The sequence below is a fragment of the Corvus moneduloides genome, chromosome 7 (assembly GCF_009650955.1).
Source record: "Corvus moneduloides isolate bCorMon1 chromosome 7, bCorMon1.pri, whole genome shotgun sequence".
NCBI lineage: Eukaryota > Metazoa > Chordata > Aves > Passeriformes > Corvidae > Corvus > Corvus moneduloides.
The window spans coordinates 35443043-35459831 of record NC_045482.1 but is presented as its reverse complement, the minus strand read 5'-3'; the positions used below and the strand labels follow the sequence as shown (position 1 = coordinate 35459831).

The following is a 16789-nucleotide window of genomic DNA, read 5'->3' as shown; positions in this document are numbered from 1 at the left end:
TTATAATGGAGCAACTTTTTGAATATATACTTTAAATTCACAATTCTTTCTTATTTTTAAAGCTATATTTTATCATTTGATTAATTGCTTAAAACTGTACACAAAGATAAAGGGAACTTTGAAATTCATACCTTGGAGTATTAACATGTACTCAGGACTAGATGTAAATGTCAGAGAGAAAAAAGATCTAATGAACTCTTTATTGGTGAAATACAGTATTGCAGCTGCCCAGAATTTTAAAAGGTTTGTAGCCAGCTCCAAAGCCAAATAACCACAGAAGTTTACTTACAGCAGGACTCTCATTCAGCATTTCCAATCTCTTCTTCCAGGGTTCTTTTAACATTAATAAAATGTCCAGAGAAAAAAATAATAAAAAGAAAAAAAGTGCAACCACAGAAGAATTTTTCTGTCTAGAAAATTACACTGCCATAAGTTTTCTTTTTCCCTGATGTCTTCTCTGCCATAATAATGGTTTCAGGATTTAAATCCTTTGCTGCTATTGTGACTTCAAAGCCTTAAAACTGCAATTGAATGAAATAGTTCATCTGTCATTATTCAAATATGAAGCAATTATGATGAAATAAAGATAGAATTCCATTGAGAAATACTCCAATCAATTCTCACTTATATTTAACTAGAAACATAAAACGATGCTTAGAAGAGTAAGTTTAGGTAATAAAAACTCGGGATATAAAAAGTATGAATTACTGATCTATAACTTACTCATTTCTGAATAAGCTGTCTAAATATATTTCACAAATATTGACAAAAGTTTAAGCTTACGATGCAGAACTGTCTCTCAGCTGGTCTCAGAAAGTGGGTAGCTTTTCAGAAATATATTTGCACCAGTTTGAATGCCCAGAGGTTCAGATGAGGACCTGCAGAGGTTTGGGGGGGGTCTCTGGCCAGGTCAGCTGCCTCTGAAGTGTGTTTTATAGGTGGGTATAGGAAATAGCACACCTACCTCAGCCATGGCTTCATTATAACAGTGATCATGGCAGTGCTGGGTGAGTGGTGGGACTCGATGATCTTGGAGGTCTTTTATAACCTCAGCAATTCTGTGACTCAGGGAGAGGTATTAAAATAAAATATTGATGTTGCTGCTTTGATGCTGACACATCCTGTCAGGGGCTTCTGTGGATTTAGCCCAAAATGCTTATTTTCACCTTTGTGAACCCAACCAAAGCCCATCCCTAGGCCAGGGGCTAGAATTCCACAGGGTTTTCCCACCTGTACCCAGTTCTGTTTGGGAATATCTAACACAGGTTTAAAAGTTAATTATTTTGTTTTAGTATCTTCCATCCTTTCTTGCATCGTTCTTGCTCAATCTACCGATTTATAATAATTTGCTGGTAAAATGAAATCAAGGTGGGTTTTGTAGTTGTCAGACTAGGACATCCAACATTTTGGGGTTAACCTCTTTGAATGAGCCACATTCTCAGTCATGCCACAAGCTCAGATGAAAAAAATTACTATGTCGTGCCTTTTTCTTCACTCTGAGTATACTGTTCTTTTGGAAAACAAAGGCATCCTTTTCTGCTTGTGAAGGAAGACTTTGCCTTCTCTTCGGTGTTCCTGTGGCAAAACAAGGTTAAAAATGCACAGATGGATCCTATAGTATTTTTTCCTCATCTTTTCAACAGTTGCAGTGAGCCTAAGAGTTCTGGACACTTTTAAATTTTATTGTGCTGAAAAAGATCACACACAACCAGGGATCTTCATATTCACATTTACCTTCATTTGTAAGCATTTTCTCACTCTACCTGGGTATCAATTTTCTGTCATCTACAGATCCTCATATTCTGCAGTTCAATTTGAAAAATGTAATTTCTTCAAACAATCCAAGAACAAAATTTTATCACAATTAGAAAGCAGTGGTACTTAATACTGACTTTTAAATCAGAGATGTAACTAGCAAGAAACATTCGGGGTATATACAATTAATTGTTTCACACATAATTATTCCTGCTATTACTCTAACTGTGATAACTTAAAGCACTTGAAAAAGCAGTCTGCAATATTCTTCTTTTTTTTTTCACAGAAGCTCTTTCCCTTGATATTCTTTTGCTAAATAATATGTAAAATACTGACACCTAATGTTAACTTCCAGTATTATTCATTTTGCAAAACTTTTACTTCAAGGAGGGAAAGAGCGTGTGAAACTGGTGCTTATGCTGCAATTTTATTTCAGTAAAATGAGTAAACTGCAATATAGTCTTCCCTTGCTTTTTGGAAATAATTTTCTGAATTTATATATATACACCTATAAATGCAAGGAGCTTTCAGGTTTATCATCACAGCTCACAGGTAAAATGAGAGAGTAACTTTAAAAAGTTGAAATAAGTGGGTTTTGACGCACTGAATTTAACCAAATCCACCAAATGGAACACAAATACTTATTTGTAAAATCAGTATTTGTACCTGTAGCTTGAAATGATACTAAAAGACAAAATACTATCAAATATTTATTATTAATCTGTTAGTCTTCGAAACCTAAACTGCATATATTTAGTACTTTACCTACTATGTGGTTCACTTTCCTCAACCAGAGACACAAAAAATTATTTTCACAGTTTGTGAATTAAAAGCAGATCTCAAACGTCACAAAAATCACTGTTTATCTCCCCATAACTGCCAAGACAGTTCATCTAAACCAGAGGTCTAGATGCTATTTAGAAAGAGATTTTAGGATTCTTACTCCTCTGGGGTTTCTTACAAGAAGGTTCAGCTGATACCAGAATAAGATATTTTATAATACCACCTAGATCCAGATCTGGATTTGTATTAAGCTTGCCTGACTTTATAGGGAAGGCGTGAGTGACTGTTGGCACAGGTGCTGCAAAGGCACTGACACTGAGTTAAACCCCTTTTCAACACTGTGGACCTGCACATTCTTATATTCAGTGCTTTTTCATCAACTGTTACTTTATGTAAAATGGTCCTTTTCTAAGATCCTGTCACTTTGCAGATAAAGTAGCTGAGCTGCAGGTGCAAGGATAAAAATAAACACACAAAAACACAGGTACCTAGTCTGCAACAGAATAATCCAGTCTCAGCTGAACTGAGGAGAGATGACCTCAGTGTAATCAAAACCTCTTGAGTGAGACAGAGCTTCCCAACTGATTAACCCTCCTGTGCTATTCTTTGTAACAATATTCTGGTTAAAGAAGCTCTTCTTACTTTTCACAAGAGCTAAAAATACCAAAAAATGCTGTATTTGCAGTTCTTTTAGCTTCCCCCTGCACATTACAACCAACAAAATAGATGTTACTGCAGCAAGGATTTTAAAACTACCCGTCTTAAGGGAATTTTAGAGAACAGGTAGGTGCTGTGAAGGCCCTTGGGTTTCCTTGTGCAGCAGGAGATGCTCTAAGGGTGTGAAAATTTCCACCCGTAAAAGTGACTGTAAGCAAAACTGGAGAAGACCTCACTTCCCCCCAAAATCCTTCCTCACCCTTGAAGTAGAATAAAAAGTATCACAGAATCAGAGGTGTTTGAGTTGGAAGGGACCTTTTAAGGGTCTTCTAGTCCAAATCCTGTGCCATGGCAGGGACACCTAGAGCAGGTTGCTCAGAGCCCCATCCAGCCTGGCCTTGAATGTTTCCAGAGGTGCATCCACCACTTCTCTGAGCAACCTGTTCCAGTGTTTCACCATCTTCACTGTAAAAAACTGCTCTCTTATATCTAACCTAAATCCACCCTCCTTCACTTTAAAACCATCCCCCCTTGTCCTATCACATCAGTTTGTCCCCGTCTTTATTATAGGCTCCCTTCAGATACTGAAAGCACAACTGGATGCAATTTTCTAAGTGTTTCATACCAAAAATGAGACTCATTGAACATCATCAGAGAGGAAGTTTCAGCTGATTCTTGGAAAACGCTGAGTGAATAGCTACAGACTTTAGGGCTTAATTGCCAATTATGCCAAGGTGTTATTTATGCCTTAAAACAACTTTGGATAAAGAGTTGGTGAAATGTAAGCAGTTTTTCTGCATTGCTTTTGCCTGCCTGGTGCAAATCTCTGTAAAAATTCGGGCCACACGGTGAGTTAACAATGAGATATTTTGATGCTGCTTAAAGAGCTCAGGGCTCATTTTGCCTAATCCAAACTAAGCCTCACTAAAGCTGCAGGGAGTGTTCGTACAGCCCTTCACGCTGCCTTACACAGGTCTACAACTGTTCTCAGCTTTCTTCAGCTCCTCCTCTCCAACATGACTACCTAGAAAGATAAAATGGGTTTTTTGGCCAACTATACCACAACAAAGAAGGTATCAGCAATGTAAATTCATTCTTCAATTACACCAGAATTTCAAAATATTGGGCCCTTTGAAAAACTCAGTGTGCAGCAGTCAGGAGTTTTGAAACAACTAATTGTTCAACTTTTACTTTTCAAGTATACCCTGTACTTTAAATAGAATTACTAAATTAAAAATGTAAATTGAACTATATCTTTTAACAGCTGGTGATTTGTCTATTTTCCACATTTTATTATGCATAATTTTTATAATAAAGAAGGATTTTTTTTCATCCCTGTTCTAGTTGATAGCAATTCTTCCATGCTTCTCAAAGCTAATGTAATAAAACTACATAAAATGTTTAAGAAAAGCCCCATTAAAATATACAAAGCATACTAATTCATGAAGTCAAAGTCAAAGCAGAGTGGAAATATGAGCTTTAATAAAACTATGTCTGTTGTAAATAACTATTCAAGCACAGTCATTTTTTTGCAAATTGCATGGGATATAGCTCGGTCTACTCGAAGCAAAGAATCGCTCAGCAGGATAAATGAATCTTAGTCAGAAATAGATTAAAAGATACAGCTGAGCCATCAATAAGAACCAGATAGCATGGTATTATTTGCTGTTTGTTTTGAAGATGTAATTGCAGATCCCAGGATTTCAATAAATCTGTGCACATCATGGAAAGAATTGTAGAGAGGAACCGGGGCAACACGAAGAGCGTTTGGTTCTCGCATGTCACACTGCAAAACAGAGAGGGAACATTCAGTAAATTCAGGTCATTTCATGTTTATCTGTCAGGCTATATTTTTAAATGCCACAACTTGTCTTCAAGGAAGAATGACTGGACTGACAAAGAGGCACGTGTAAAAGCTTTGGGATCCTCAAGCAACTACAGTGAGGAGCGGGATTGTGAAGAACTTAGTAAGAAGAGTAATGTTTTGCCTAAAAAAAGGATGCAAATCTCAGGATTGGCAGGACTCTATCAGTGCCATTGAGGGCTTCCAACCCGCCATGTAGCCCCAAAATTCACCTTAGTGCCTACAGCAACTCAGAGTTGAAAAGGCACACGGTTGATTAAAAAAAAAAACAACAAACCAAACACAACAAAACCCATTCCAGTATGTGAGAATGTCTTGTTCTAAAAGTAAAAGTGATGGCACAGGCACTGCAGTATTTTTCTTCCCCCTCTGTGATTTTGAACATTTTCCTGAATATAATAATCTCTCATATTTGAAAAATATCACTGCATTGCAAAGGCAAGCCAACAGCGTGAGGCCCCGTGGCCTCTTAAAAGCAGGAGTTCCTGGAATTCCCTGGCAGCATCAAAGCAGCAGCATACGTAGCGTAAAAGAGGTGTCCTTTGGGGAGACAAATCACCAGCAGAAATAAAACTGATATCTCATTTATATGGCATTATGCTATCAGTCTCACCTCCCATCACATCTAAATCACCCAATGTATGGCCCTAAATTTCCCCCTTATTCTTTCGGAGCAGTGCTCGACGGTAGCTGTGCCATTACATGGAAGCACTGCTTAGTGGCTTCTTTTCCTGAGTGCTAAAACACATCTCTAAGGGAATGGCAGCTTTTCCACTGCTCCATCTCGATGCCTCACAAAGCTTTTGGCCATTTGTGGATCAAGAAGGCAACTGATGTAGGTTCAGAGTTCCTTGTCATGTGTCTGTAGGTGTGCCTCCCATCCTAGTGCATCCATGATACAGCTCTAACCTCAGCAGTGACTCCAGAACTACTGGAAATAAGTCAACAGTGAAAGGGCAACATAGAGTGTAACAAATCTATAAAAATAACTCTGTGAATTGGATTGCTTGCACAAGTAAAAATTGAAGATGTAAGAAACTGTCATCAGTCCTAGAGGGTATTTGCCTTATACGAGGTTATATTTGAATAAAAGTAAATTAATACTTTTTTACTTGTTAAGAAGATGAAGTTTGATTTACTCACAGCTACTCCCCTCTTCTCCAGCTCTTTAAACACAGATTTGATTGGAAGGGAAAATGACAGAGTGAGTTGGCATCCTCTGTCCTCAATCCGAGATGGTGTGATTATTCTTACAGAGGGCTTCTCTGGATTTGTTTTATCCTCACTGTAGTAATGTTTTATCAGGTATTCCAAGTAACCAGTGAGCAGAATGGATTTCCTCCTCAATGCTTTCATCGTAGTTTGACTAAAAACCTGTAATGATTTGAAACCATTAGAATGACAACGTGTTGCTGTAGAAAATGAAAAGGAAATAAAGAAAGACTAAAAAGGTGACAGATTTCTCTGCACATTATCACTGGAATTAAGTAGTAATACCAGATAGGCATTTTACATAAACATGTCAGGACTGGGCTTTGGAAAACCCAGGATAATGTTATGCTTTAGATAATGACAGATATTTGTGCTTATTGTTTAAAAGTTTCATACACATCTATGTCTGCATAAATGAGCTTGCATACAAAGCCAATTTGCTAAGAGAGCATTCATCTGCATGTCTGAAAATGATCCATAAATCCTCCATAGATGCAACAGTGCTGCATGAAACTCAATATCACATGAAAATTTTTCCCTTGTGTGTACCTTTACTACAGACCTTATCACTCTCTACAACTCCCTGAGGGAGGGTGTAGTCAGGTGGGGTTTGATCTCTTCTCCCAGATAACAAGTGATGGGAAAAGAGAAAACTGCCTCAAGTTATACCAAGAGATGTTTAGTTTGGATATTAGGAAGAATTTCTTAACTAAAAGGGTGGTCAAGCATTGGAACAGGCTCCCTGGCAGGTATCACAGTCCCTGGAAGTGTTCAAAAAACACATAGATGTGGCACTTGAGGACATGGTTTAGTGGTGGGCCTGGCAGTGCGGGGTTAATAGTTGGACACCATGATCTCAGAGGGCTTTCCCAAACTAAATGATTCTACTAACAAAATCCAAGGGCCAAGACTGAAACATCATGACTGATGTACAAATCCTTGACTTAGAAAGCACAAAATGTGTACTAACGTATTGACTTTGTAGCCTTAAGTCCTGTATAGGCTCCCTCTCTCCTAAACCACATGAAGAAAAAAAAAAATATTCACTGAATTCTTTTTCAGTAGATCTGTGCTCTTGCACAGCTACAAGAACTGGTGAGCTTTACACACTCAAAATATCATGAGAGGTGTAAAAATGACTGCTTGAAAATGGCAGTGCCATTTGACCACACAAACAAGATCAGTGTGGTAGAGGAGTTTGGAAGCAGAAGGTGAGATAGCTTCTTCTTTTACTCTGGAAAGGTTCCATTACAGGGAATGATGGAATAAGCAACCCCAGAAATAATTTACCCCTGCCTTCCTCAAATCTTCCCTTTCTTTCTTCTTATGGAATTGGCTGCAGGGGAAAATGACAAGATACAGACATGCAAGTGCCCAACAGCCACTTCAAATCACATCCTGGCACATCAATGCTCGTGGACAGTTCTCTCTCCACTGACTGCAGCTGCAAATCAGAGGCAAGGCAGTGCCCTGGATGACAGTCCATGATCTTCACTCTCAAGAAATAACTGTTTCACACAAGAGAAGTAACAATTTTAAGATTACTTATATCATAACCTGGAAAAGCATAAAGAGAGGTACCTGAGAAATCCTACTCAAAACACAACAGTCTGGTTTCCAGCAGCATCTGGGAATCATTCTTTTGTAGAACATCCCAAGTCTCACTCCCTGATGCTATCACAGCCACTAGATGCTGCACAAAACCAAGAACCCCTGCATTCGTGTTTGAGAAATGAAATATGGATGCTGTAAGACAGACTTTGCAAGGGAATGAACGTGACAGGGACCAGAGCCACCAGAAGTCAGCACCTGCAGAGGCCAACAAAAAATCTAGAGGTGCTTCCCTCTCCACCCAGGCAGGCAGAGCAGACACAGGCCTATTCAGTGCGTTACTAGAGGGAAAACAGAGACCTGCCTCCTATTCCTCCAGGATTTGCAGGAGTATGAGGGATGGATCTCCTTAGGCTGCATGCAAAAATCTGTTTCCACAGGCTTTGTGCAAGGAATATTTGGTCTCCTGGGTGAAATTTTTGAAAAAGGTCTTTAAAATGTGTCTGTAGAGCGCTCCCCTTTTTTCCATAAAAGGCAGCAGCCAGTGCCATAACAGTCACTTTAAGCATTATTGAGGAATAACATCCATTAACACTTGCAGCTTTCATTGTTTCCATCGGAAACACTGCCTTCTGCTTAATGTGTCCCAGTGAAGGTGGCATGCAATTTCACTAGCCATCTATTGCCAGACATGAAAACTATTTTGTTTCCCACTGTATTAGAGCAATTAGCACTGGGAAATCCTGGCTGTGCCAAAAGGTAATGTGGGCAGGGAAAGGGGAGGCAATGGAAACTGCTCAGCCCTCATTGTTCGAGGCTCCCTGCAGTGGGCTAAATGACACCAGCCCACACAAACCCGAGCACTGACAATCTGGGTCATAGCAGAATAGCTTTCAGCTTATCTCAAAGGTCACATAAAGTTTAAAACAATATATTGGATGTTTAAGGACTAAAAAAATAAATTGTCAGGCGGAACAAGAAGCATGACTGTGCCCTTTGCAGTCCTTCAGCGTTACATGCAGGATGGAGAGAGCATAACTGGCAATTTTCTGACTTTGTTTGCTTAAAATGCTGTTTTTTCAATAAATACTGAAGAGGGATGTGGACACTGCTCTTTGTTCCAGCATCAGCTCAGTCATTTCACTAGAATTAATGGAATGCTAAGCAGAAATAAATTTCTGCCATTTATGCTGGCAGCAAAACCTTGCTACCCAAGGCTGCCTTGAAAACCAGCTTAAGGATGATTTTAGAGCAGAATAATATACTGCATATAGCAGGTAAATCTGAGTAACACCCTTTTGAGCCACAGAGACCCAGAGTCCTGATTTCAGGGGTGAACCATCCTTAAGAGGAATGCTGGAACATCTTGATGTGAAACCCAGGTGTTTGGGGGACAGCTCCATGCCCTCAAAGAGGGATGGGCTGTGCTCTCCAAAGTGGACCAGAGGCTTTCAGCACACGGATCACACCTTTGGAGAAAAGGAGGAATTAGCTCTGTATGGCAGGACTGCTCTTTCCACAGCCTCAGTGTCAGTGATTCATACACAGATAGGTCAGAGATGGGGCTCTGCTCCTTTGACCACCAGAAAACTAATGATTCTATTAAAAAAAGGCTGGAGTTATGCCAAACTCATGAATTCCCCTTTTAGGAAACATTTGCAGAGAGCTTCTATCTCTTCTGTTTGTAACCAAAGGAAAAAGAGGTTCCCTGAGCCACTGGATTGGTTGATCCAGGGCACCCAGGATACATAATTTTCTTTCATAAAGGATGTAAGTCTGCTTTGCTCATGGAGTATAGGAAACAGCAGCTCTGGATGCAACTTTCCAGACCTACATGACTCCTCTGTAGGAAGATGCTGAGCAGAATCCTTCCCATGAGTAGCACTAAGACAAGTCACTGATATACTTGGTGATCTCAGAGATCACTTCCAAATTTTTCTATTATTTCGAGCCCTGAATACTTCCATAGGATAAAGGTGCTGTTTGTACTGAGCCCCTAAAAGCAGGAACAAATGCAATGCCAGAGTTCAGGTTTGGAGGTGCAAACCTCAAATACTCTGCATCCTCCAGCAGTTTGTGAGAGACATGGGGAGGTGAGTATATTCATTAAAGCCCTTGGTCCCTCAGGGCTGTGGGGTTATTTTGTTTGCTTTTCATTACTTCTCCCCTTCAATTTTCAAATATTTCACAGATTTCTTTAAGGGAGACAGCAATAATACAAGTAGCATTCATTAAATATTTTTATACTCCTAAATTCACGCTCAAAGTAAAGCAATTACTTACCTCTAAACTGGCATGCAGAGCACAGACCAGTAAAATTGGAGGATTTGATAACCGGAATCCATTAATTCCTTCACTTAGTTGTAATTCTGGAAAATGAATAACTTATATTAGTGTTTTTGATTTCTTCATTTTAATGGATTGGACCTTATCTTGAAGTCTGTCCTCACACAGTAAAATATTTCCCTAATGTGGCCTGTAGGAACGGGTCATTAAAAGGAAATAGTAATCTATTCCCAGCTAATACTTTCAACTTTGAGAGAAGCCCAATTTTATCCAGCAGAAGACCTCATTAGCAGCTTCATGGGAACCAGAGAACTGCAATTAATTTGTTTAAATGGTGTGTGTTAAAACCACCTTTACACTTGAATCTCTTTTAAGGCTGGCACGAGGCTGAGAAATTCCAAGTCAGCAGAGGCACGCTCACGCGGAGCAAGGAATCACGTTCCTTAACTTTATTGAGCTGACGAGACACATGGGAGGCTGCATATGCAGCTAAGTGTAGCTTCAGGCCACGTAGAGGAGTTGCCTAGACTTTGGGCTGTGAAATTTCACAAAATCTATTTAATAAGTCTACAAAGCCTCACTGTAAGTTCTGTGTCACCGTTCATATTTCACGCTCCAGCACCAGAGCAGGAGGATGAAGCGGAGGAAATGCTTTTCACGCACAGCAGACCAACTAATTTTATAATGCCCAACTTCTCCCCTGTAAACTGCTCATGGAAATGAATAAACAATGTTTTTCTTCTTCTAGCAGTATTTCAAGGCAATTTGTGTCTCCTGCTGGCTTTCCATCGTGCCACTCTCTTGCATTTGGTCGAAAACAAAGAGCAGACTGAGGCTATTAGAGAGGTGCTCTCCAGCCAAAGCCACATCAACAGGCACCGCCACAGAAAATTAAAAATATATTAAAAAAAAAAAACAACCAATCAAACCAAAAAGCTCCTTTCTCATCCTGATCCCTCAGGATATTCTCTCTGCCATAGTTTAAACTGGAACAGTCTAGCTGTCAGATTTGGACAGGAGTCCTCATTATGTATTGGAACAAAAACCACTTCACTATTTCAGAGCAGGTTTGTCTTACAACCCATCCTTCCCTAGTGCAGGAAATTTGGAGATGCTGAAATGTAAGTGAGATTTCACGACTTATGCCAGCTTGCCTTACCTTTATTTATATAATTTCTCATTAATTCCAGTGGAACTAATCCTGAAGAAAGATATTGCCCCAGTGAATGTTAGCAGATCCTTGCTCCTCACAGACTTATGAATTTAATTCACTGAGATATTTTGAAAGTTTCATCCATATTCTATATCTGCATTTTGAAGGTATTTCAGCAGAATATCAAGGAGCAGACAGTCAAACCCTTATGCCCAAACATACATTTATTCCAACATTTATTTTGTTGACTGCACTGCATTACGTATTTGGGATGAGTTTAGCCTAATGCCTTTAACATAAATGAGGAAATGCAAAGTTCTGTCCTTGTCAAACTGCTAAAAAAGTGAAGCTGGTTATACATAAATAAATCAAAAAAGGTAAAATTGAGAGTGTATGAGTACATACTGTTTTCCATGAGGAATCGTGTTTTGAAGTCATGGCCCCACCAGCCGATTAGCCTAAGATTTTTTAAAGAAAATAAATTAATAGAAAACTTAATATCTTTTAATTTAGCTTAGAGTGTTAAGAATTATATAAGATTGAGCAATATATATGTTTATAATAATACATTTTATTTCTAACAATGACATAAAAATGCAATAAATTCTATAAAGAGTTAGCACTAAAAACTTAACATTACCATTTGAGAATTTCTCTTTTACTGCAAATGATAAAACACACCACATCTTTCAATTAACTATTGATTTTAACAATATCCATTCTATGTGAAGTCACTTCACAAAACAAAAAACAGTGCAGAAATATTTCCACTGTTTGGTTCCAAGGCATTAAATTCAAACCATTCTCCCCGTGCTCTTAAACTTAGTTTAATGAATATTGAAAGCTAAAAGGAGTTATAAAATCTGCTTTAGTTTCACCAAGAAAAGCACATTTTGGTGAACAGCAAGCAGACAACAGGACCTTGGAAAGATAATTATGTGGGCATTGCCTCGTCCTTACTGTGAGACCAGTGTGAATTCTGCATACACTTTCATTCTCAATGAAGTAAACTTACTATTCAAAATCTTTCTTTAAAATAAAACCCAAACCAGTTTAATGCAATATTACTTTTTTAAAGATCATCTCCAGAAAAAAAAAAAAAAAATTCAATTATTTAAAAAATAATATGTCTGAGCTTAGACATTAAAATGACACTGCATTATTAACTCATATCTAATGGAAAATATCTCCAAGGACATTGCTGTATACAGTTTTCTAAAGCAGCTGGATATACTGGATCACCTACTGCCAGGGCACTGCAGATAAAACCAGTATTGCAAAATCAAGGAGTCTCTCCCCACCTCCCTTGGGTTCTCCACTTCTTAACTCAGCACACAGTGATATCAGTGATTAATAATGCCAGCTCCACTTGAGATTTCCCATGTATCAATGCCTTTACAGTATCAAGAAGTCACCATCACAGACTCCTTCCAGAACTTCTCAGCTCTGCAGGACTGGACACATTGGACACCATTTCTGCCAAGGCTTTGCTCAGTTTTCCCTATGCCAGATAGCAAAGTCGTTAGGAGTGAAGCCTGGCAGAACTTGTAATGATAAAAAGGTCTCTATGTAAAAGTCATAGTAGATCAGCCTTCCTGGAAGCAAACAGGGAAAAGAAAGTCACGGCCCCTCCCTAAAGCAGGAGCATTTTGCAGTTTGCCTAAAAGAGCTGAGCTCTGCAGGATTAAGACCACATTTGAGTTAGAAACTTGTTATATGAATACTGCAGAGTGTAAAATAAAGTAGTTCGTATTTCTGTATAACAACACAGGTTTTATGTTTACTTCTGTGAGCTGCATCTAAACAGAGGCTCTACAGAAAAGGCATGGTTTTTTCTTTATTGCTGCATGATGTTTTTATTATTCTAAGAGCCATGAAAATTAATAATGCAATATACATCCATTTTAAATGAGATATTACATTGCCAAAATGAATACATCCCAAATAAAGCACAACGGAGCCTCTGCCCGACTGACTCCATTGCTGATGCTTCAAATCATAAAAGATATTTCAGTTATTTTATAAGAACTCTATAACATATAGACAACATTGGACTGTAACCCTGAATATTGTATATTCCTGCAACAATCTACTGATATCAATTGCACACACATTCTATGAATTTCAAAAGTTTTAAGCAGAAAAAAATCCATGGGAAATAAAACATCTGGACTAATAGTCTGTGAGAAGGAGAAAACAACACTATGTTCCACTTGGACCACACCCGAAAATCAAAGACAAAATACAGATCAATCAGATCATTACCCAGATCCGGGCTGATGAAAAGCTCTCTGGTGACACTTTGAATGTTCAAAACTTGCTAATTCTGAAGTTGGCTTCAACCCAGATCTCAGCTGCAGCACCATGGAGGCAACTTGGAAAGTGAAATTTCAAAACTTTTCCAAAATGACAGAGTGAAGGATTTTTTTTTTAAAAGACAGTTTTAGATGTCTTGCCCTTTCCTACCATAATCTGACAATTTGATTTTCCTCTTTTTTATTTTTTCTCTTTTGGCTGTTCTAGAACTTCAGAGGTGTCACTGCAGGATGTGCACTTTGAGGCAGCTCTGGTCCTACACTCTCATTGATCTAATGGTCCATATGGATGTCACGTTATTTGACATTTAAGTTGACAGGCTTCAAAGCATGGAAATTAACAAAATCTTCACAAATTATAGCAATTTGCTGTTTACAATTTTCTGTGAAAATTTTGAAATGAAGGTTGCCACTGCTATGCCAAATTTCAACCTGTTGTGATGGGAAAGAGCTATGGTGTTAAACCCCAAACATAACGCTTTATAAATGCTCACTAAAAATAATAGGCAATAAAACTGCACATTAACTTAGTGCAGTAAAATTTCTTATTAAAGAGTTGTTACTCTGCATGCAAAGTGAGCATTTTGAACCGCAGTCACCATTTCAACTGTTCCTGCTTCAGAAACAAAGGCACCAAGGTCTAAATGGATTCTGAATTCCAAACCATAACTTTTGGCAAAATACATAAGGTGGAAGGCTCTGAGAAGCCATATATGATGTGCTTGTAATTAAAAACACCTTAAACATGTTAGCAATGGGCCTGTCAAGTTACATGCTTTCTATGGCAGAGAAAACCCATTGTGGGAAGCGTGTAAAAAATCAGTGTCTAAGGAGATAAAGGTCTAATTTAGCAAATGTTCCACTATAAATTTAAGAATGCAAATTTATCCGAACTAAGCCCTTGTCTTAACACATCACTAAACAAAATTGTTATCTCAGTGATGGATAGCTTGTGGTTGCAGCATCCTGCTGCCAGTCCCAGGTACCTCCAGCAGCCTCCCAAGGCTGCTCAGCGAACATGTTCCTGGAACACCTCCACAGAGAATCTCTCTCCATCCTGGAGCAAAACATATATGAAATCTGTTGCAAAATCATGCTAAAAAGGAGATTAAATTAGTGCCAAACTAGCTGTGCCTTTTTCTGCAAGGTGAGCATGTTCTTACAAGCCCACTTCTATTAGAAAATAACTTTTAAAGTAGATTGTTCCATTCTATGCCTCAAATAAAACCACTGCCATCATGGAATGGTTTGGGTTGGAAGGGACCTTGAAGAGAACATCTTTCCAACCCCTACCATGGGCAGGGATACCTTCCACTGGACCAGGTTGCTGAAGGACCCATCCAACGTGGTCTAAGTCCTCACAGTTTGATAACTCTGAGCCTTTCCCAGGGAAATCTGCAGTTTCCAGTCTGTACAGAATTTTTACATGTGCCGCATAAAATTTATAGCAAACTGTTACTAGCTCGGCTTCATGAGGCAAGTAAGAGTATAATGAAATATTGCTGAAAGGTTTGCAAATTCCTTATTTTTTTTTTACCCCAAAATGTTCTCTTGTTTTACAAACAAAGGTTTGCTGGGCTGGAAAATGACTGCAGAGAGGAACAGTATCCTCTTATTTAGTCATACTCTCTTTAAGGACATTTACACCAGGGAACGATCCCTTCAATAAGTATTTTTATTTAGCTCATTTTCCTCCTTCCTATCTGTCTGCATTAGACTGAAGCACTGGTTGTTCATAACTTGAGTCATCTCGTTTGTAGTTGCATTAATGATGCAGGAGTGCGGGATATAATGATCATGATGTATGTGCAGTGTAAACATCAAAGAAGATCCAGTTATAGAACACAGAAAAAATACAAAAAAAATTCCTTTGACCTTTGCTTCGGCGTTACAGATGATCATGCTACTCATTTATAATTTACAGCCTGGAGCAACACGGGTCTCATTTTCCTTCTCAGAAAGAAAGAAAGGCAGAAACTCTTGAGTAGTGGTACAGAAAACAGGGAAATACCACTAATGTGGCCCAGCTTTTACAGTCCAGGGCAATGTGCTGGAAGCATCCTGTCATTATATTGTGTGAGATAATCATTTCACATCCAGGAGAAGGCAAGTTGAAAAGCTTCAGGAATACAGTGTGAAATTTGTAATACTTGATTTTACATCTTCCAGCTTCCTTGGGAATGAAGCAGTTTGTCTCCTCTCCCTTATCAGGTCACAAAGCAAGCTGGAAATTTCATAGCCCTTATATAGATTATATTAGGAGCATATACCAGCAAAGCATGTTATGTTTATGAAAGGATGGATTAAGCCAAATCATAAACAGGCAGTTTTGGGGCAGGCTGTGTCTGCAAAGCAGCTGATGTAACTGCTGGGTGGCAGCTAAGCTCTTCATTCACACATTGCTTTAATTTTGCAAAAGCATCCAGGTGTTGCCAAAGATTTGTTTGATTTTTTCATGCTACTGTTCCAGCCATGAGAAAGAATCAGTTCTGAGGAGTTAACGAGACTTGTCACTGCTCCCAAAGTTCATTACACAGAGCTAGGCAGATCTTATGCTATGCCTGCAAAGGCAGCTTCGTGCAGGGAAAAGAATGAAAGGGCCAAAAATAATGATTAAGTGCAGTTTCTTGCAGTCCTTTATGTCCATGGCACAACTGGCTGGTTGAACAGCACATCCAGGTCTGAGGACACCCTAAAGACCTAAGATGGGCAACCAAGAGGCCCAAGTGCAGTGTGACACAAGTTTAGAGGACAGAGGGTAATTGTGACTCAAATACCGCTCTCTTAGCAGGAAATGTGCGACAAAAACACCCATGACATCTTAGAAATTAAATTACAAAAGAACATGGAAAGCCTGTAGGCTGGAGGCAGCCTGGAGCTAGGAACAATCCACATCTGACCATGTTTGACCATCATCCTCTGCCTAGGAGGGAGTGGTGGTACCACAGCACTGGTGCCACATCCAAAGTCCAGCTTGCATATTTTAAATGCCAGGATAAAAAAACAAAAGAAAAAAAAAAAAAGGTACAATCAACTCCCCAAACCCAAAACCATTTCTAAACGTACCTTATATCCATATACGAATCTCCAGCTCAACTGAAAGTTTAATTCCATATTTTGAGGTACATTGCTCCAGTTTCCTGGGCTCCATGCAATGAAATACAGATAGAAAAAGCACCCAGGACTCAGGCTCTGAGCAGGAGCATCTCCAAA

The 16789-nt window shown here is 38.9% G+C and overlaps 1 protein-coding gene across 5 annotated transcripts in view; it reads right to left on the bottom strand.

Annotated features, from left to right (window-relative positions):
* Window positions 1-4649: 4649 nt before the first annotated feature.
* KYNU (kynureninase) overlaps window positions 4650-16789 on the bottom strand; it is a 59086-nt gene continuing 46946 nt past the window's right edge. For all 5 annotated transcript variants that reach the window (XM_032115173.1, XM_032115168.1, XM_032115167.1 and 2 more), the window contains 4 exons: window positions 11667-11719; window positions 10106-10191; window positions 6203-6433; window positions 4650-4981 (listed from right to left, as the gene is read on the bottom strand). In XM_032115173.1, coding sequence (XP_031971064.1) covers window positions 4829-4981; window positions 6203-6433; window positions 10106-10191; window positions 11667-11719 — 523 coding nt within the window. In that variant the 3' untranslated portion in view covers window positions 4650-4828. The remainder of the gene's footprint in view (window positions 4982-6202; window positions 6434-10105; window positions 10192-11666; window positions 11720-16789) is intronic.